Here is a 21145-nt window from a genome sequence, read left to right on the forward strand (position 1 = left end):
TATAACAACACAATGATATAAATAACTTTGCTTTTTGCTTCGCTTTCAAGATTTTGTACTACACACCTATCCCATAGAAGGAACTTCTGCATGTGATATCGTAAAATATTTCCAAATTAATTTCTTTTTTTATATTTTGATTGACAAAATATGAAATAATTCAACCTTATATTTATTTTTAAATTCTTAACTTGACTTATTACTATAGAAGGTTTCTGTTAGCTCATCTTCTGAAGTAGAATCGTTTTTAAACAGTCTTAAAATAAAAGTGTAGACATTGTTTCACCTTTGTCTTTGCCTTAGGAAATATTGTAAAGGACTCTATTTTAAACTCTTTAGGAGAGTATCGTCTAAGACAACAGCTGCCGTGAATAACGGAACTGTGGCTGGATAGCATAATGCTGATTGAAATTCGTTTTGATATTCAAAAGAATATGCCATTGCAAAGTCAACTTGAATTTCCCTGGTTTTAATGCTAGATATGTTTGTTTGGAAAGTATCACCTCGGATTCTTTTAACTCTTACGTATTATTGAAAGTTAGTCCAATTTCCAAGAGTTATTTCAAAACATTCTTCTTACACATTTGCCATTATATATTTTTTTTGTGAGCTATTGTCATATTTTTCTCATCGTTACCAAACTACAATAAATGATGGTTAGAAACCTATAACAAACAATGAGAAATTTTTGTAAGTATCAGAAGCACCCTTCCAACAATTAGATCCAAAATTTCTTTTACTTTATATACATAAATACTTCTACCATCACCATGTATTGTCATAAACTTAATTTTAGCCTTCCAGTTAAAGAATAAAAATTTCATGATATTTGTTTTGATTCTAAGTTTTACAGTAGCAATAAATTTTTTAGTCATAAAGTACTAAATATGGAAAATTAAACAATGTTTAGGATGCAACTGACAAAAATCAGTTATAAGCCTCTCTTAGAAACATTGTTAGATAGTTCTTTCGTTTTATTGCCCGTTTTTACCCGTAATAATCCAGAGAACCAGCTCTTGTTTCAATACAAGCATAGTATAAACAATCTAACTTTTGAAGAAAATCCATTTATTAATAATTAAATTCATCTGAAATACTTAGTGGTGAACCTTTTACATCATTATCAATCTGTTTTGAAAGTTCAAGTCTAACTTTCATTATTTCCTTATTTTCTTTCCTTTGAAGTGCAGAATCTTATGCTCTTTTCTTTTTTTCTTCATCTTCTTATTCTTTTAAATCCAGATAAGGACACTATTTTAAGTTTATCCATTTTATAATAATCTAGCAAATGCAGTCGAAATATTCTACTTAAACATAAACGTATAAAAAATAGAAATTTCAAAATTATCGTCTTATTATGCTGTTTTTTTATTAATGCTTATACCGACCTGAATTTACAAAAAACCACAATCTTGCAATTCCGTATTTGTGGCATTGAAGTTGTGCGGCGGATTGTCCGAACATGATTTAAATCTTTTATTGAAAATAAATAAATAATTAAAGCGTATAAGTACCTCTAACACACATAACAGTAACGCGCGTAACTTTTCGTTACGTGTGTTACCTTGAATAAAATTAATTATAAAATTTTAACTATTGGCAGTTTTAATTCGAGAACTTTTTCCGTTGCATATCTTGCCTTCTTAATTTATAAAACAAAAAATTTTTAAATTTTCTTTTCTACTAAAGTTTTTACAGAAAAAAATGCAAAATTATGTTACGTGTGTTACTGGGAAATTAGACTATCTTGATTAATCGACTTTTAAACAAGCAAAAAAATTTAGGCCAAATTAAAAAAATACATTAAACAATGATAAAAGAGTAAAATAGTTATATTTATTACTAAAAAGTATTTTATTGCTCTTTAATATTTTAAGAACTCCATTGGAATATAACATAACAAAGAAGAGAACTCCTGTTAAAATTCATAGTGTTCCACCTTTTGTTAGAATTCACATAAATATTTTTTGTAATTCAAAAAACTATCTTAACTATTAAAAAATGTACATCTTCTAGATTCCGAAATTGTGTCATTTTTGATTTTACGATAATTTTGAAAATTTAGTCACTCAGGACCACTTTTCGTGGAATCGCCCACAGACGGATTTGTTCTGATCTGAGAATATGTAAACATATTTTCTTCAACAGTATTATATGGATTTGTTCACATGGATACAATATTTACACGGATCGGATATAATATAGTAAATGTAAGTTGACTTACTTGTCTGATAGCTGACCACATAATGTTGCTGCAATTAAAAATGCAACCATGTAAACAGTTTTTGAAACAGAAATCAACCACTCCCGGTCACACACTAAATCCCACTGAAAGAAAAAGAGTATTAAAATTAAACTCGAAATATATACTTGATTCGTCAATTCGTTTTAACACAAAATAAGCAACGTAATTTAATTGTGCAATCCCCACTTAGTATATTTCAAAACACCGATTTTGTTAAAGGCAGGAAAAAAACAACTCACTCATTGAGTCTGTGATAACAGAGTCGTCCGTGCTCTGTTATTCGTATGTATACATGTTTAAAATGTTTGTTGGTCAAATAAATTAATTTTATTAAACAAAAACAAGTTTGTTATAGTGAACATTCGCAATCATTTTAAATACTTAATAAAATTGTTCCATTTAAGCTGAAAAAAGTCTGCATATATGTGAACAATCCGTAAGTGGTTGATTTTTCAGTCAAGTCTAATACGCAACAGCGGAACAGGGAAGGGGTCAGAGAGGGCTTTAGCCCCTCACATCTTATAAATGAAAGAACACAGCCTCTTCTAAGAATACAATTTTTCCCTCAATATTTGTGTTATTAAATTTACAATTAAAAAAAATAGATAATTTATTTGTATCTGACTTCTAAAAAAAATTTCTCTATTTCAAACGAGCTGAAATATTTCCTGAGTGAAAACTGATACCAAAACTGAAAACCCTTACTCATTCCCCCGAGGAGGAAATATATTTCTGAACGATGGGAAAATTCTCGGTTTCAAATATCATAACAAGCAGAAAAAATTTTCAAAAACTCGGTGAGCAAAATTTAATAAAAAAAACGTTGAATGAGAGATAAAAAACTTACCAATTTCATTTATTAATTTTATTTTAATACTAAAGCAATACAAATCATGAAATAAAATTATGTTGTTATGCGTTATTCTCAAACATACACAAAGCAGACTTTCACATAGTTTGTCTAAAATAAGAACTCCTCGAAATATTCGTCTGGACCTGTGGAGGTGACTATGGTAACGAGGTATGACTATTTCAAGTAGGTGTGCAGGGTCACTGTTTTGGAGTGTTTTCTGCTCGGCTCGGCGAAAGAAAGGGAGTATGAAGCTACCCTCCCTAAAATGCGCCATTCTTGTTTCCATGGCACCAGACGGCACCAGACTTTATGGCGGGAGGAGTTCTTAGCTTAGACAAACTATAACTATGTAACAGAACCGGTTGAACCTCTTTCCTTGCTTCGGGCATCACCTTACTTAAGAGGCAAACATAAACATTCAAACCGAAACAGTAAAGAGATATTCACGTCGTGAATTAGTAACTCTCGTAACATTCAATTTTAGTTTTAAATGGTTCATTAATAGAAAAATATACGTAATTAATCTTGCTTACATCATCCACCATAGTTGATTTGTAAAAAGAATCGTCATATTCCCAAGATTTGCACGATTCTGCTGCACTTTCAGATGTTGAAGGTACGAAAAGTGAACCATTTACCAAGATACTTTTGTACAGAGTGCACTGACTTTTCTGAATGAGTCCAGCTCGATTCACGACTAAAGGAATGGATTGATTTCTCCACTCATTGGCTGATATATTTGCCGCCAACATCTGAAGGACAAAAAGAAGTTTTCATTGAAACAGGGTAATTTTACTATATTTATAAGATAAAGTTTAGTCAACAAAAGTACCAGCAAATACTACATTCGCTAAGAATGAAATTCATCGACAGCTAGATACATTTGCATTATAAATGTTTCCTACAAAATTTTGATCTTCGTGAAACCTTAAAAAACTTTAGGGGAAAAAAAAAAAAAAAAAAAAAAAAAAACAACTTTTTTCCATAACTTTTTAGACTTTTGAAAAACTTTTAAATTTTCGTTTCTCTTTTTTTATTATTCTTCAAAATTTGACACAACGAAAATTTCAAAAAAGAAAAAATACGTTTCTTCTTGTCAACAACTACATACGCTGTTTTTCATATCCATTTGCTGTTCACCTATATGTACTGGTGTGCTCACTATTGTTCTTGCTTCATCTGTTGTTTCATTTTTTTTATTTATTTATTTTTTATTAACTAGTGTGATACACATTATTGTCATCTGCATAACGCAATTGTGCTTTGTATTTGTGGCGTAGTTACGAATTTTGTAATTGTTTGCTTATGTTCTGTTTATTGTGCGAGTTAGACTGTCGGCCAGACGTGGACTATACGGTTAAGGGTTTTGCAAACCTAGGTACGTGTCCACGTCTGGAAGAAAAGAAAAAAAAAGAAAAAAGAAAAGTCAATAAAAGTGATCCGTCAGTGAGACATTCTTAAATAATAATAGGATAAATATGATAAAATTGCACTTTGTTAATTCAAACAAATTTGTTCAGTTACAAGATGAGTACATTGTGACATGATTAGAATAGTCAATAAGAAAGTTTTACAAAAGTCCATAGAACAAGATTAATAAGTTATTATTCAATAAGATAATTATTGAATAATTATAATATTAAGATAAGATAATTCACAAGATAATTATTCAATAAGATAAAATTACATTTCGTCAAAACACAAGAACTAATATAACTGTTGGATAAATTTAAGATGTTACAGCGAGAGAGTTTTAGATAAGTTCATAGGACAAGATTGAAATATTCAATAGGATAAAATTATACTTTGTCAATACACAAGAATTAGTATTTCTGTTAGGTGAATTTAACATATACAATAAGGGAGTTTGGGACATGCAATGTTAAAATATTCAATAGGATAAAATTACACTTCATCAATACACAAGAATTAATATATAATTGTTAGATACATTTAAGATATTCAATAAGGGGGTTTCAGCAAATTCTACAAGCCAATATTAGAATATTTAATAGAAAAAATATCATTTTGTAATCTATACACAAGTATACAGTTACAGGTTAAAATAAAAACAGCTTATATGGCAGTTTTAGAAAATTTAATAGGACAGCATTGAACTATTCAGTCGGATAAAAGTGTTCTTATTCAATACTCAAGAATAAGTATAGTTAAAGGATATATTTAGACGAACTATGAGATGTGTAAAACTTAACCGAACCATTTACATTAACTGTCACAAACACACAACAGTATACCCAAGTCAAAATTTTTGATGGTCCCATCAAAAAATTTCGATGGTTTATGTTAGTTTCTGTGCGATTCATAATGGTCCATCATCATTTGATAGTCACCAACATTTTACATTATATGTTCATCGTTTTTGAGAGACTAACAAACTTCCATCATTCCATGAATGCTACTACTTTAATGCTATGATGGTTAACCATCAAGAGAGGTTTGACTCTCATGGACCAACAATCCGTGGTGGTTCCACCAACTATACATTTCCATGATGGTTTAAGGGGAATTCTTGTTGGTTCTTAGGAATATACCATCAGAACAATTTGGGGGTTATCTTATGTTGGATCATCATAAATCAGTCCGAATTCCTGCATTGGGATGGTGGTTGTTCATGATCGTTCCAACATTTGATTTCTAAGATACTATGATGGAAATTCGTCATGGTTCAACATGAACAAACCATCAAAACAAGTTGATATTCTTAAGTTGGACCCTCATAAATCTGACCGAATTCCTACATTGAGGTGATGGTTACTTATATTGGTTACCATCAAAAAATATAATGGTTCATGATGGAACTATTGATGTTTACAATCAAGATTATGTTGATCCATCAATGGAAATCCATCAAAAATTTTGTCTTGGGCATTATTGAGCTAAAAAGCAATATTTCAAGGTGACGACAGATATTACCAAAAATAATCATAAGCTTTTTGTATTGAGACCACCATGCATACTTACATCTGGTGGTCTCGCACACCAGTGGTCGACGTTTGGGGCAAAGAAAGTCATGATGAGGTTGTGAAAGCAATGTGGCCAGGAACACAAGAAGCAGAAGAAATACATTTTCATTTGCCATTTGCCATGGCCTCCTACGATGTCCGTAAACTCCTCCTCAACAGCGGAGCGCGAGGACTTTTCCTCTGTCGGCATCTTCCTTGATTTTTTGACCGCCGCGTATTCAACGCAGGTAGTCCTGAAACAAAAATTAAATATTGATCAAGATAAAGAGATTTTGCGCGTTACGTAAAAATAATATTGTAAATTTTGGTAAAAAAAAAAAAATTAAGATTTTGTATAAAGTTGTTTAACTGTTGTTTTTTCTAAGTTTGTTCTAAGTTTGTTGTTTGTTCTAAGTTTTGAAAATTATAAGTGAAGAGTTCGGAATAATATCTTGAGGACATTTTTACACCAGACTTTCCCTTACTATTGTTTTCAGAAAGGTGCTTTGAAGTTTTCAAAATGTCCACTAGATGGCAGCACAATAAGTAGAAAAAACATTTTGCATATATATAGAAATCAATATTTTCATCCAAATAAGGGTGCCCACTGAGTGTTAACAAAGCAAGAGCGAGTAAATTGCCTTAGACCATTTGAAGGAAGGAGGGGTAGTGATTATAAATTTAGTGACTCGTGGTAGTGAAAAGCTAGTCACGTAACATAGTTCTGATAAATTTTTCAAAAACTTAAGTTTTATAACAGGTAAATAGTTTTGGGTATTATTTTTTAATATGTATAGTGATAATTTTTTTTAATTTTAATAATGGGATTAAAAAATATATTAGCGAGTCATAATTATTAAAATATATTTATCTTTAAGGAAGCAACAAAATGCAATATTTTCAGTAAATTGGGAAAGAAAACAATTTTTTTAATGCTTTTAAGCTTAACTTTGTTTAATTTGCAGTAGAAAAGCAAATGGCATATAAGTACACAATCAAAGCACAATTTATTATATTAAAAAGAAGAGTTTGTGAATGTGTGTAACTCACTTGTATTTATTTCCATAACCGTTTGAAATAGTGTAGTGAAATTTGGGTATTCGGATTACTTTAAGTACTCAAAATTGCGCAATTTTCACCTTTTTTTTTTAATTTACTCTACTATCACTCTGTTAAGTTTAATTTTCTTGAATATATTTGCCGTTGTAGTAAGAAAATTAATGCAAAAAAAACTAGTTTTTTTTAATAAAAATGCCCATATCTCCCTGAATATTTAATCTAGGTTTAAAAAGCATCTGTGCCTTTATAGCATATAACAGAGGTGGCCAACCTGCGGCTCGCGAGCCACATGTGGCTCTTTGAAGGATTACTTGTGGCTCTCGATAAATGTACCCGAATTTTTTAATTTTTGTGCCATTATATTTCAAAAAATTTTTTTCGTTCCGTATGTGTTTCAAAATGTCTTTTAAATTACTGAGAAATAAATATGACAGACTAAGCACAACGTTGTTCAATTCAAGGTGAATTTTCCATTTCCAATATAATTATGACACAAAAAGCATCTGGAGAATTAGAATTAATAGAGATGCAAGAAGATCAAGTTCTACAATTAAAATATAAGTCGACGTCGATTACTGAATTTCGGAAATTTGTACCAGAATCGAAGTTTCCTGAACTAAAAAAGGCTGATTGTAGAACTATTTCAATATTCGGAACAACGTACTTATGTTAATCATTTTATTCCACTTTAAAATTCATGAAATCCAAATCAGTATTAACTAACCAGAATCTCAAAGAATTACTGAGAAGTGCTGACGCCAATTATTCACCAAATTTTAAAAAATTATCAAGAGAAGTAAAATAAATGTGTTTAATTTTTAATATTTAAATTCAACACAAATATTTTGTACTTTTACTTATGTGTTCTCAATAAATATAATGTATGCAGAAAAAAAAATTTAATACCTTTTCTTATGCCTTTTAAATACGTATTTAATTGCGGCTCGTGAAAAATTTCAAATTTTGAAAAATAGCTCGACTATCAAGGAGCTTGGCCACACCTGGCATATAATAACCAATATAATTGATATAAGTTACAAACTTATAGCATGAGGTGTTCAAAAAATTTCTTTTTCGTTTGTAATTTATCACCGGTTTAAATATTGATATGTTTGAGAAATCGCATGACCTAACCAATTCTTAAAGCTTTGAAATAATTCTTAAAGTATTTCTTGAGAAATAAGAAGAAAAAAAATGAGTTTGTATAGAAGCATTTCATACTTGGCAAGGGAGAAAAATAAACTTGTTTAATCCTTTATTAAACCTATTCTTCCTAATTATACTATTCTTCTCTATATTAGAGGTCTTCATGTTTTGTAAAAGAGACCAGACAGTTAGACTACGCATTTACCCGTGACCGTCAGTGATAATAGGTAAAATATATTTCTTTTTTCAAAGTCTGATCATTTTTGTCGTCCTTGTAAAATATTGACACACAAAAGATAAATAGGAAGATTCTGCTTCAATTAAGGGCATAAATTCGCGAACAATCTTTTCATTTTCTTTTACGATGAGAAGATGTTTCAAGAGAATATATTTCCGGAAGATATTTCCAGAGTAGAATCGGCTGGGTACTCTTTATATCACTATATACACTACCCTATAATAATAGCAGAGATACATGTAAATTTTTCAAGAATTATTTTATAACTTTAGAAGCGTTTAATTCATGCGATTTTTCATGCTTAGCAATGAGGTTAGAAGGTTTCAAAAGTTTGAGGGACCGACAATAAATATGATGGTAAACCATTTTTGAACACCCTATGCCAAAAAATAAAGCAATAAGCTCGTAACTTGTATCGATTACTTTGTTTGTTATTTGTAATTAAGGCTTAGAATTTTGCCAGCCTAGCCTAAATATTCATGAAGATATGGATATTTTTATAAATAGCTATTTTGTCTTACAGTTTTTTGCCATAACTTTAAAAATATTTTTGGTGAACGTTAAAATTATTGATAAAAATATTGTTTTAAGATTAAAATGTTTTTTAAAAAAGCTGCGTAAGATATGAGTTTTTAAAGTAGTTCTTTAATACTGCGCTTGAGCAAAAAAAAAATTTTTTTTTTTTTTTTTTTTTTTTTTACAATTTTGCAGTGAATTGTGAAATCTAATGAAAAAAGTCTGATTTAAGTATATTCAAAATTTAAAGAAATTTCAAGCAATTTTTAAGTAGGTTTTTTATTTTTTTAAAAATAAAACTAAGAATGATTAGGGGTTTTTCTCAAATTTTACTATAGATTATTATGGGGTAGTGTAATTTGTAATACTACAAAATAAAATTTGTGTAAAATTCATTTTGTAGTAATTCAATTTAGTTTCTTTCAGTTTGAACTTTCTTTTAAAAAGTTCAAAACCTCATTTTAAAATTGCTTGAAACTTTTTAAATTTTTAAGATATTCAAATCAAACTTTTTTCATAACAATTTTTAACTCTAAATTACGACTCTAAATATCTTGCGCAGTTTTCAACAATTTTTTTCTCCAAATTTTAAACCATTAATTTTGAAATTAATTTGCTCCAATAATTTTGTTTAACATTATTGAAGATTTTTAGAGTTATAACAAAAAACGTAAAACAAAAAATTAGTATTCTTTTATAAAAATATCCATATCTCCGTAAATATTTAAGCTATGCTTACGAAATTTTATGTAGTTATAGCAAAGAAAACCTAAAGTGATCAATGAAAGTTACAAGTTTATTGCTTAATTTTCTGATCAAGGTTTTTAATAAATACTTGTTTTCGATCGAAATTTATTGCCGGAAATTTAATTGCATGAACTAAACATATCTAAATTTATAAAATAATATCTGAAGTATTTCTAGGGTCTTTTCCATATTGTTGTGTGCGTATATATATAAATGTAAAATACTTGATATTTAATTTTTTTATTGTTTAATTAAACATGAGAAAAAGGGAAACATCTAGTAATTATCATGTTTTATAAAAGGTTCAATCAGTTGTTCGCAATTTCTTCAGGATTTCTACAGTAGGAATTGAGAATCTAAGAAATCCATTTTTCAGCAAAACACAAGGTTTTTGTAAACTAAAAATCTAATTGCCCAGACGAATTTGCCTCCCCCCCCCCAGAAAAAAAACATCATTTGTAGATGTTACGTTCATATAATTTGAACAGTGAAAAATAGAAAAATTAAAGGAAAATGTAACAAAAAATAAGTTTATAAACGATATTTCTTTTATCGCGAACCGAAAAAAAAAACGTTAATAACTCGGAGATGATTATTTTAATCTTAAATTCAATGCTCAACTAGTCCTATAAAACTTACATTCATATTGCATAAATTGAATCTATATATGGAAGCAAAAAAACAGAAAAATTAAGCTAAAACTTAAAATTTCTGTTTAATATTCTTAAAAAAATTAATGAATAATTTAATATGCTTTTTAATGGTGAACAAAGTAAAATAAAATATTAAAAGCTAGGAGATAAATTTAAACTTTATCACTACACAGTTTATTGCCATGACAAAATCTTTTAATCAAAATTATGTAAGCAGATTTGTATTATATAGCATACAGCTAGAAGATTAAAATTAGATACATACATCATTCACATGTGACTCAAAAGATGCCACAATCAGATATGTAATATGATATTCATCTTTCCTTTAACTTAAACCTAAATAAAATAACTCTTATCTTTTAACACCACTTAAAAGGATATATTTGGTGTTTTTCTAATTAAAAAAAAAGAAAAAAAAGATGAGAGATGGAAAAGAAAGAATAGAAGAAGAGAAGAAGACAAATTTTCTCTTTCATTCTTCTGGCCTACCATGAAAGACATGTTTTTTTAATAACTTAATTTATATAATCTTCTGAAAGTAATCACTGCGTGCCTCTACATGAGGTCTAAGTCGACGGTAAGAAAATCGATATACTGGTTCAATGAACCATATAAAACAGAATCTTGAAATTTTTTATAAAAAAATCAGCGAGTCATGGTGGCTCAGGGGATAGAGCACTCGCCTTCCAATGAAGTAACCTGGGTTCGAATCCCTGCGATGGCTGATCGGTACGAATTCCACACCCGTTTTGCACAGACTACAGCGCTGACGTAAATTATCCGACAGATCATGGGTTACAGTTCCCTTGCCGTAGGACCGACCGTGGGAGATTTTCGTGGTTTTCTTTTCCATGTAACGCAAATGCAGGTTAGTTTCCACAACCATCCAAGTCTAACATGAAGGCAAATTCCTCTTAATACTTGCTTCAGGAGTTCCCTTGTCTTCTGAATTACGTTCAAAATTTTAACGATGGTAGTCGTAAACTCAAATGTTGAGTCGGCTGTTCAACGACGGTTACATGTAAAAAACAGCATCTCGGTTTAAATTTGGTAAATTGAACTAAGTTCCCTTACAAGTTGTAACTATCGTATCGTGTAATTAAATTTTAGAAGTAAAGCTCAATGTAGTTCGATATTAATGTTTTGCGAATTTGAACCATAATTATGTTTGACAAGCTTTAAAAATTTTTGACTGTCTACACATAATGAGCAACAAAAAAAGGGGAGAATAATAGTTTAAAAGTGTGATCTCAAATACGCTAATTAATTAGCAAGGATGATATTTTAGGTAACGATATCAGATGCAAAAAGGGCTCATTCTCCTAATAAGTATACAAAATTTTTGACAGATTCGGATTTTTGATTAACAAAAGCAGCAGTCTAGAAAATATGGTCCTAATTCTGGGTAAAGGACAAAAGTTAGAGATGCTTCACTTTTTGCGTATATCGCTTTATATCATAAAATTTTTAAGCGAATTGAAAAGTGTTTGAGCACAGTTACAAAATTCGCTTATTTGAAGATAATTTCATGCAAAAAGAAATTTTAATGATGATTTTGTATTTTTTATAATTTTAATAAATAAAAAGATTTTAAATTGTTTCAAAAAATTTTTTAATTATATGCTTTATAAGTTTCTTAATGATTTTAAACTTCGTAATTTTTAATGATAAAATAAAAAAGTTTGAAATAGTTTTTCAGCTTTTTTTTGTGTCATTTATTAATTTGTGTGAGTGTTTTATTTCGCAAATTAAAATATCTCCTCTAATTGATAAGCATATTTGAGGTCATCCTTTGAAATCATTAAAATTAGCCAAGTTGTTCTAAAATATATGATCCTGAGAACAAAAGTTACTAAGGGAGATATATTTTTCTTATACGCTCCTTTTTTTTTCTAATTGGTGTAAAACAGCTTATTCATACCAGATATGTTGTAATGTGTGGCAAATAAATATTCCATGATTGGAAATCTATTATTTATTAAATATTCTATTTCCACAACACACACAAATACAAACAAACATAACATTCAGACAACACACGAAATAATATAAAAAATAAAAATCTCGAGCGAGAGAACGTTCAAAAGCAGTGATCTCATTTTCACTTTCTGGATCCAACTCAACATCTCATCGCCAAATAGCCACCACTCGCCAAGACAGGAGCGCCTAACTCTCACAGGATCTCCAAATGTTACAAATTATTTATTTTTGTGTATTTCCTTAAGAAATGTTTATTAAAATGGAGAGTTAATGAAAATTGAAATCTTACAATGTGTATGATTACATGCTTCTAATCAAAAATTTTACAACAATGTAAGTTTGAGCTCCACCGAGAAGACATGAGAATGGTTGATGTTTTGGGACAAACTCGCCTCTATGACGGTAAATAATTTTAAATAATTCCATTAGTTTGTCGAAGGTTCAACGCACTAAAATATCATTAACTTACTTTTATGTATAGTGGCATTCAAATTCATCTCAAATTAAAATAAAAATATTTAAAAGAAACTTATTAAAAGATGTTGCTATTAGAAAAGAATAGTAATTTTAATGTCTAAAAGAAAATTTTATTAGTTTTTAAAAGGCTTAGCGCACTAATGATTGAATAACTTGCATTTATATGTATGATTAATTTCATTATGTATAGCGGCATTAAAAGTCATCTCAAATTAAAATTAAAACAGTTGAAATAAAATATATTGAAAGATAATAATGCTATTAAAAAAAAGATGATTTTATAGTTTTAAAAAAAAATTTATTAGTTTTTCAAGGGTTCAGCACACTAAGGTTTCTTCTTCTTTATATAAATAAACTGGGCACCTATCCCATTCATCATTAAATTACATACAGTAAGGTAAAATACATTGATTTGGCAAACATTGTGGTAGCCATAAAAAAAATCAAGCCGTTTGCTTGGGAAATAATAAAACAATGAAAAAATTCAATATGACAAATTGACGTTTTCACATAACACTAGAAATATTGATTGTAGACTTAAATTAAAAAATTCAAAACAAAAAATAATATTTTTAAAAACCACGTTTTTGTAATGGAGAATAATAATTAAAAAAAATTGAAAAACGAAAAACGTGGGGCGCATGAAATACATAACAGTAATGTTATATTAGTGTGTGAATGTGTGCTCATGAGGATATGTGTATGTATATCTGTAATTGTATCTGAATGTGGAATATGTTTGTGTATATGCATGTGTATATGCATGTGTATGTGGATGTACATGCGGCTGTGCATGTGTATGAGTAAGAAAATGTGTATATGTACTGTTATGTATTTCATGCTCCCCACGTTTTTCGTTTTTAAATTTTTTTTAATTATTATTCTCCACTACAAAAACGTGGTTTTTAAAAATATTATTTTTTATTTTGAATTTTTTTATTTTAAATTATAACTTTTTTAATTTTTATCTTATATTTTTTAAAAATTATTACTTTTCAATTATTATTCTTCACTACAAAAAACGTGGTTTTTAAAAATATATATTTTTATTTAGATTATTTTTCTTAGTCAAGAGTAGTCAAGACTACTACAAGACCACTACTAAAATAATAGAACTTTCATTTTAAATTAGGGATACAAAAATCTTTATTCGCGATCGCAACGAACTATAGGGGGCGTTGTTGTATGAGACGCTTACCTGCGATTTCCATATGAACCGTCATTCAGTTACTCTGGAGACGTCGTTAATGTAGCCTGTAGCATTGCAACGTTCCTTCTTTAATGTGGCTTATTAAATTTAAAAAAGAAAAATGCTTGATCTTCTTTCTTGCACAACCGAAAACAAAATGGTATCTCTTTTTATAAGAGAAGGAATATCCAAAACACATCGGAAAAATATTTGTACATTAACAGAAAAAAATATGTATATTCTTATAAGAGTTAAAACCTAATGCCCGAGAAATAGTATTACTAAATTTAATGATATAACATGAAAGGCCCATTTAAACTTTACATTCTATAGTTTTAAGAATCATATTAGTTCAAAAATTAAAATGAACAAAAAGTATACATAAGCCTCATAATTTTATGAAATTTAATTTTGTAAACATTTTGACAACAATTTTTATCAAAAAATTTCAAGTTTCAATAAAAATCATTATTTAGAAACTAAGAAACGTAAAATAAAGAATGCTGACGAAACAAAAACAAATGAACAATTCTTTTTTGTCGCCATTTTTAGTGCTACGAATATTCGTCTTTGGGATTTCCCAAAAACAAAACAAGATGCAATTTTATTTTTTCAGGAGGGAAATATTTTACCGAAAAAACGAAAATGTACCAATTCCCACAACATAAAACTTTATCTTGGCAAACGTACGTTTTGGAAATGTTATTTCATTTGGAATCTTATTCATCAGAGTTCATATGGCGATATGATTGTTTTGAATCTATGCTAAACTCTATATCGGCTCATTTTCCACCGAAATCCAATTAACTATTTTGATTTCAAATAAAGTGTTTTATTTTATGAACTGTCGCAAAAATTTTAAGTGTAGATTGGCGGCACTTAAAAACCGCCAAATCTGTAGCGGCGGTGGCGTTAATACGTCGTAAGTACCGAATTTTTATTCCATACTTTTCTGAATCATATTATTTCAAACATTGGAATATACAAGAAGTATACATAAACACATAATGTTATACCATTTAATTTTTCAAAAGTATTTTGAGAACAATTTTTTTAAAAAATTATAAACTAAAAAACGGAAAATAAAGAATTCTTAGGATAAAAAAAACGATTTTAAGAATTATTAACATTGAAATAAAAACTTTCATATTGTTTCTTTTTTTATTATTCTTATAGTTCTTAATCAGACGTAAAAAACCATTCTGTAGAGAACCATCATCAAATGAAAAAAAAATATTTACAAGCAAATTTTTTATTGTAAAAATCATTGCACTTACCTGATTTATGATTCCCGGAGAATTCCAAAATGATAAGTTCCTTGTTTGAAAACTTTATTCTCAAATAATAGATACATAGTTTATACCTTCATTACTTTTAGATAACATACTACACAGCAAAATTTTATAATTGATATGAATTTGAATATGTAGCTAAAAACAGAATAGCTGAATTCTAGTTGAACTTATTCTTTCAAAATTAAAAAAAACTTACCAAGAAAACGATTTAAATTAATTAAGAATCAGCAGAAATGGCACTATTTCAAGTAACTTGGATAATTTTTTATTGTTGTTTTCCGAATTATATGGATACAGAAATATATACTATTCTATAACTATTACAATTCTGTATGTTCTGAATTCATATTTATTCACTGGAATGACGAAAGCAATGTTGACTTCACTTTAATTCGTAATGAATTGAAGACAGAAGAAATGCATTTTACCTTAATACACACATCTGTAACAGTATCCGAAATCGGAAGTCATCAGTTGCAAGTTTGTTGATAATAGAAATTAAAAATTATTGACGAATTTTTCTTCAAATGTTTGGCGTGTTCTGTTCCTGAAAGATTTACTAATATTCTGGAGATTTTTTTCAAGTTCTTCGGCCTTTTCCTTAGGGAAATTTTGTTTCTTATTTGCTGCTAAAAAATGGCGTCTGATTCAGTCAATGACTTTGATGGAACTAAATGAAAACGTGATAAATTAATGTCCGATATTTACAGGCTCCCGCTAGACGGCGTACTCGAGCGTTGCGATCGCGAATAGAAAAACAATACCTTTACGACTGTCATTAGTTTTATGCTGATGACAGCCGAAACAATCTGGAAATGAATAAGGAAAAACTGGATCCTAACACGTGATTTTTCAGCCAATAAAAATACTCCGACAATAAAAATCTTTTCACCTGACATGTAATAATAATTTGAAATAACGGAATCGACAACAAAAGACAATCTCGAAAATATTTTTTTTTTAAATTTTAATTTAATTTTACTTTGTATGTCTTTTTTCTCTTCATTTTCATGCATTGTCATCCAATTCTGAACTATGTGCCAAGTTTGAAGTCTGTAGCTAGTCGAGAAGTTAGTTTAAAATCGATTACAAAATTCCACCCGGACAGACATACACGAAGGCAAGTTAATATAAACGTGGTAAAATAAAGATAAAGCATGATTTGATATGTACAATAATTGATTTTTGTAAAATGAAAGGCATAATTGATACTCACTAAGGTTTGAATAACTTTCCTTTATATGTATGATTAATTTCATTATATATAGTGGCGTTCAAAATCATCTTAAATTAAAGCTAAAATTGTGTGTTAAAATAAAATTTTCGACCATTTTAACTATAAAAACTATTCATTACGGAAAATCCGTATTGGTTAACAGCTCTCTATATGTAATCGCGAAATTCGGTGTACCTAATTTTTGATTTTAAAATGAAAGTTTATAATAAGAAATTTGCAACTATTAAACAGAGTATTAACGCCACTTTTTAAATTTTCCAAATATCGTACGAACCCTGTAATGAAGTAAAAATTAAATTTAAAATAAAATAAAGGAATCAGTGAAATTTAAAAAAAATTGAAGTGTCGAATAGAAACTCGTTAAATATTCACTAAAGGCGAAGATAAATAAACAGATGTCTTTTCAAACAATTCATAAAATAAGTAAAAGATATAGAATAGAAAAGAGCACATTTTAGCGGTTCCTTGGGCTATTCATCCACTTTTCCTTCGAGGTTAATATCTTCGTTACCTGTACTATGCATGATTCTTTATCGCTTCACAAGATCATCGCCAACAAAACCAATTATTTTTATTTTTTGGAATGCCGGATGCTATTTAGGCAAAGTATGGAATAATCGTCCTGATGAGGTTATTATGTAAATGATGTGCATGTTACTGTGAATGATCGAAATCGGTGGTTGTTGACTTTCACCGGTGAATGTTGACAATCAAATTAGTCACTTTGGTGAATGTCCAAAATATTTATTACATCCGATTTGATATTAATTTATTCGTTGATATTATATTTATTCGATATTTTAATACTTACTGACGATAGATTAGAACAAACATCAGTGTTTGGAGTATCGGGCAAATATATACCGGGCAATGGCACTTGACCTTAAAAAAACATCAGTGTAGGGTATACCGGGCAGTGGCACTTGACCTTAAAAAAACATCAGTGTAGGATATACCGGGCAAATGTATACCGGGCAGTGGCACTTAACCAGACCTAGTATGACTAGACCTTTGGTAAAAGTCCGAAATATATACTAGGTCTAGTGCCACTTTTGTTATAGTTTTGAAAAAATTAAACAAAGCCTTTGAATCAATTTTAAACTAATAACGAAATTATTGCTTTAAAATTAAAAAAATTATAATAAAAACTGCGCCAGATAAGAGTAATTGAAGTAGTTGCTTTATACAGCGCATGTGCGGAAAAATTTTTAAAAAAAATTATCCAGGTGCATCTAAAAGTGGATGAATATCCCAAGACGCCCATTTCAGCTCTCTATCAATCAATGCACTGCGTAAATTAACATTCTGAGAAATTACGTCAATAATTATTTCCAGCTAGTAGATTAAAAATAGATAAAACACTCTCCCGTGTAACTAAAGATATAAATATTTCATCAGATGGGCAATAAAAAAAGACTTATCTTTTCTAAAGTAATAAAAATAAATCATCTTGTGACTTCATTTTGTTTTATTAACCATTTTGTCAAGGCATGATTTGCTTCTTAAATGAAAAATAGAGCCTTATATTATTTAACATCAAAGTGACCCGATTAGCCAAATTGCTTTTTATTATAAACAGTAAGATTTTGAGCTCAACAGTACAATTTCAAAGCGATTATCATCTTCATCATCAATCCTAATTTTTTTTCCTTGTTTATAAACAGTTGGATAAAATTTTATCATCAAACGAGAAATGGTGTTTACAATGAAGGTTAGAAAACTTGGAAAGAAAAATGCGATGGACTGAATCAAGGAAAGCGTTGACACCAACAATTCTAACATTTATTAAGGGGTAATAAATTCTTGGAAATATATTTATGCATTTTCCTGAATGCGTCATTTCGTAAAGATATGAAACTGGATTACAATATCTGAGCTTAAAGAAAGTTAATATTTTTATTACCCCGTAGTTGTCGCTTCAATATTAGAAGTAGATATAAACGAGATAGCAATTCTAACATTTCTAGCACCAACAATTCTAACATTTATTAAGGGGTAATAAATTCTTGGAAATATATTTATGCATTTTCCTGAATTCGTCATTTCGTAAAGATATGAAACTGGATTACAATATCTGAGCTTAAATAAAGTTAATATTTTTATTACCCCGTAGTTGTCGCTTCAATATTAGAAGTAGATATAAACGAGATAGCAATTCTAACATTTCTAGCACCAACAATTCTAACATTTATTAAGGGGTAATAAATTCTTGGAAATATATTTATGCATTTTCCTGAATTCGTCATTTCGTAAAGATATGAAACTGGATTACAATATCTGAGCTTAAAGAAAGTTAATATTTTTATTACCCCGTAGCTGTCGCTTCAATATTAGAAGTAGATATAAACGAGATAGCAATTCTAACATTTCTAGCACCAACAATTCTAACATTTATTAAGGGGTAATAAATTCTTGGAAATATATTTATGCATTTTCCTGAATTCGTCATTTCGTAAAGATATGAAACTGGATTACAATATCTGAGCTTAAAGAAAGTTAATATTTTTATTACCCCGTAGTTGTCGCTTCAATATTAGAAGTAGATATAAACGAGATAGTAATTCTAACATTTCTAGCACCAACAATTCTAACATTTATTAAGGGGTAATAAATTCTTGGAAATATATTTATGCATTTTCCTGAATTCGTCATTTCGTAAAGATATGAAACTGGATTACAATATCTGAGCTTAAAGAAAGTTAATATTTTTATTACCCCGTAGTTGTCGCTTCAATATTAGAAGTAGATATAAACGAGATAGCAATTCTAACATTTCTAGCACCAACAATTCTAACATTTATTAAGGGGTAATAAATTCTTGGAAATATATTTATGCATTTTCCGGAATTCGTCATTTCGTAAAGATATGAAACTGGATTACAATATCTGAGCTTAAAGAAAGTTAATATTTTTATTACCCCGTAGTTGTCGCTTCAATATTAGAAGTAGATATAAACGAGATAGCAATTCTAACATTTCTAGCACCAACAATTCTAACATTTATTAAGGGGTAATAAATTCTTGGAAATATATTTATGCATTTTCCTGAATTCGTCATTTCGTAAAGATATGAAACTGGATTACAATATCTGAGCTTAAAGAAAGTTAATATTTTTATTACCCCGTAGTTGTCGCTTCAATATTAGAAGTAGATATAAACGAGATAGCAATTCTAACATTTCTAGCACCAACAATTCTAACATTTATTAAGGGGTAATAAATTCTTGGAAATATATTTATGCATTTTCCTGAATTTGTCATTTCGTAAAGATATGAAACTGGATTACAATATCTGAGCTTAAAGAAAGTTAATATTTTTATTACCCCGTAGTTGTCGCTTCAATATTAGAAGTAGATATAAACGAGATAGCAATTCTAACATTTCTAGCACCAACAATTCTAACATTTATTAAGGGGTAATAAATTCTTGGAAATATATTTATGCATTTTCCTGAATTCGTCATTTCGTAAAGATATGAAACTGGATTACAATACCTGAGCTTAAAGAAAGTTAATATTTTTATTACCCCGTAGTTGTCGCTTCAATATTAGAAGTAGATATAAACGAGATAGCAATTCTAACATTTCTAGCACCAACAATTCTAACATTTATTAAGGGGTAATAAATTCTTGGAAATATATTTATGCATTTTCCTGAATTCGTCATTTCGTAAAGATATAAAACTGGATTACAATATCTGCGCTTAAAGAAAGTTAATATTTTTATTACCCCGTAGTTGTCGCTTCAATATTAGAAGTACATATAAACGAGATAACTCCTTGAGGAACACAAAATACCCGTTGCAAATTTTCCGTGGCAACACATTAGAAACTGCGACCTCTAGTCCTAGTATTTTGATTTTATTGGGCACCTGGGCCGCGAAGCGCCCCCTATCCCATTCATCTGGAATTTTAGAACAGTTTTGGTTGAGCAATGAGGTAAGCAGGCAATGGAGTTGCTTTTATGAATGTTTCAAGCTCTTTGCTTGAATAACTAAAAAGGAATCAAAAATAAATTGAGCAGCTTGCTCTAAACTGTGTTTGCTCGATTTTGGAGTTGTTCAGAATTGTATCAGCATGAGTAAACGTTATTTTCAGAAAGGTTGATGAAATTATTTGTTTTGATAGTTATGATATGAGGCGTCGGAGGTGAAATGTGCAGCTATTGGTCTGTAGTTTTTATCTTTGATATAATTTTCAAATTTAAAGATTTCATTAAAATTTGCTGTTTTACATTCTATGGCTTTATCGAAAAAAATCTGCGTTTAGCTTGTATATATGCTGTGATAGAGTTGGTATTTTGAGGTCTGCATGTATATTGGTATTCCGGATGAACCATCTTGCACAGGTTATTTTTCTAAGGATCTTGTTTTGGCATTGGTTTAATTTCTTCAGTAGATGTTGAGGTATCGTTGTCCAGGCAGGTGAGGCATAGGTAAGTATTGGGCGGATCATTGCTGTATATAGTAGCTTCTTTAGTTTAAGTGACATATTCTGATTATATATTAATGGTTGTATGGCTATTATTGCTGCATTTGCTTTAT

At 29.3% G+C, this 21145-nt stretch overlaps 1 protein-coding gene across 6 annotated transcripts in view; it reads right to left on the reverse strand.

Annotated features, from left to right (window-relative positions):
* Positions 1–21145, reverse strand: part of LOC107457207 (organic cation transporter protein) — an 83041-nt gene that overhangs the window by 22115 nt on the left and 39781 nt on the right. For 5 of the 6 annotated variants that reach the window (XM_087164390.1, XM_087164391.1, XM_087164394.1 and 2 more), the window contains exons 2-4: positions 6081–6315; positions 3632–3850; positions 2225–2328 (exon numbers count right to left, since the gene is read on the reverse strand). In XM_087164390.1, coding sequence (XP_087020516.1) covers positions 2225–2328; positions 3632–3850; positions 6081–6315 — 558 coding nt within the window. Of the gene's footprint in view, positions 1–2224; positions 2329–3631; positions 3851–6080; positions 6316–14078; positions 14181–21145 lie in introns of those variants that run through there. The other variant, XM_087164393.1, reaches the window with a different exon arrangement.

This window comes from Parasteatoda tepidariorum, chromosome 5 (genome assembly GCF_982258835.1).
Source record: "Parasteatoda tepidariorum strain Cologne lab strain chromosome 5, Ptep-v5.0, whole genome shotgun sequence".
Classification (NCBI taxonomy): domain Eukaryota; kingdom Metazoa; phylum Arthropoda; class Arachnida; order Araneae; family Theridiidae; genus Parasteatoda; species Parasteatoda tepidariorum.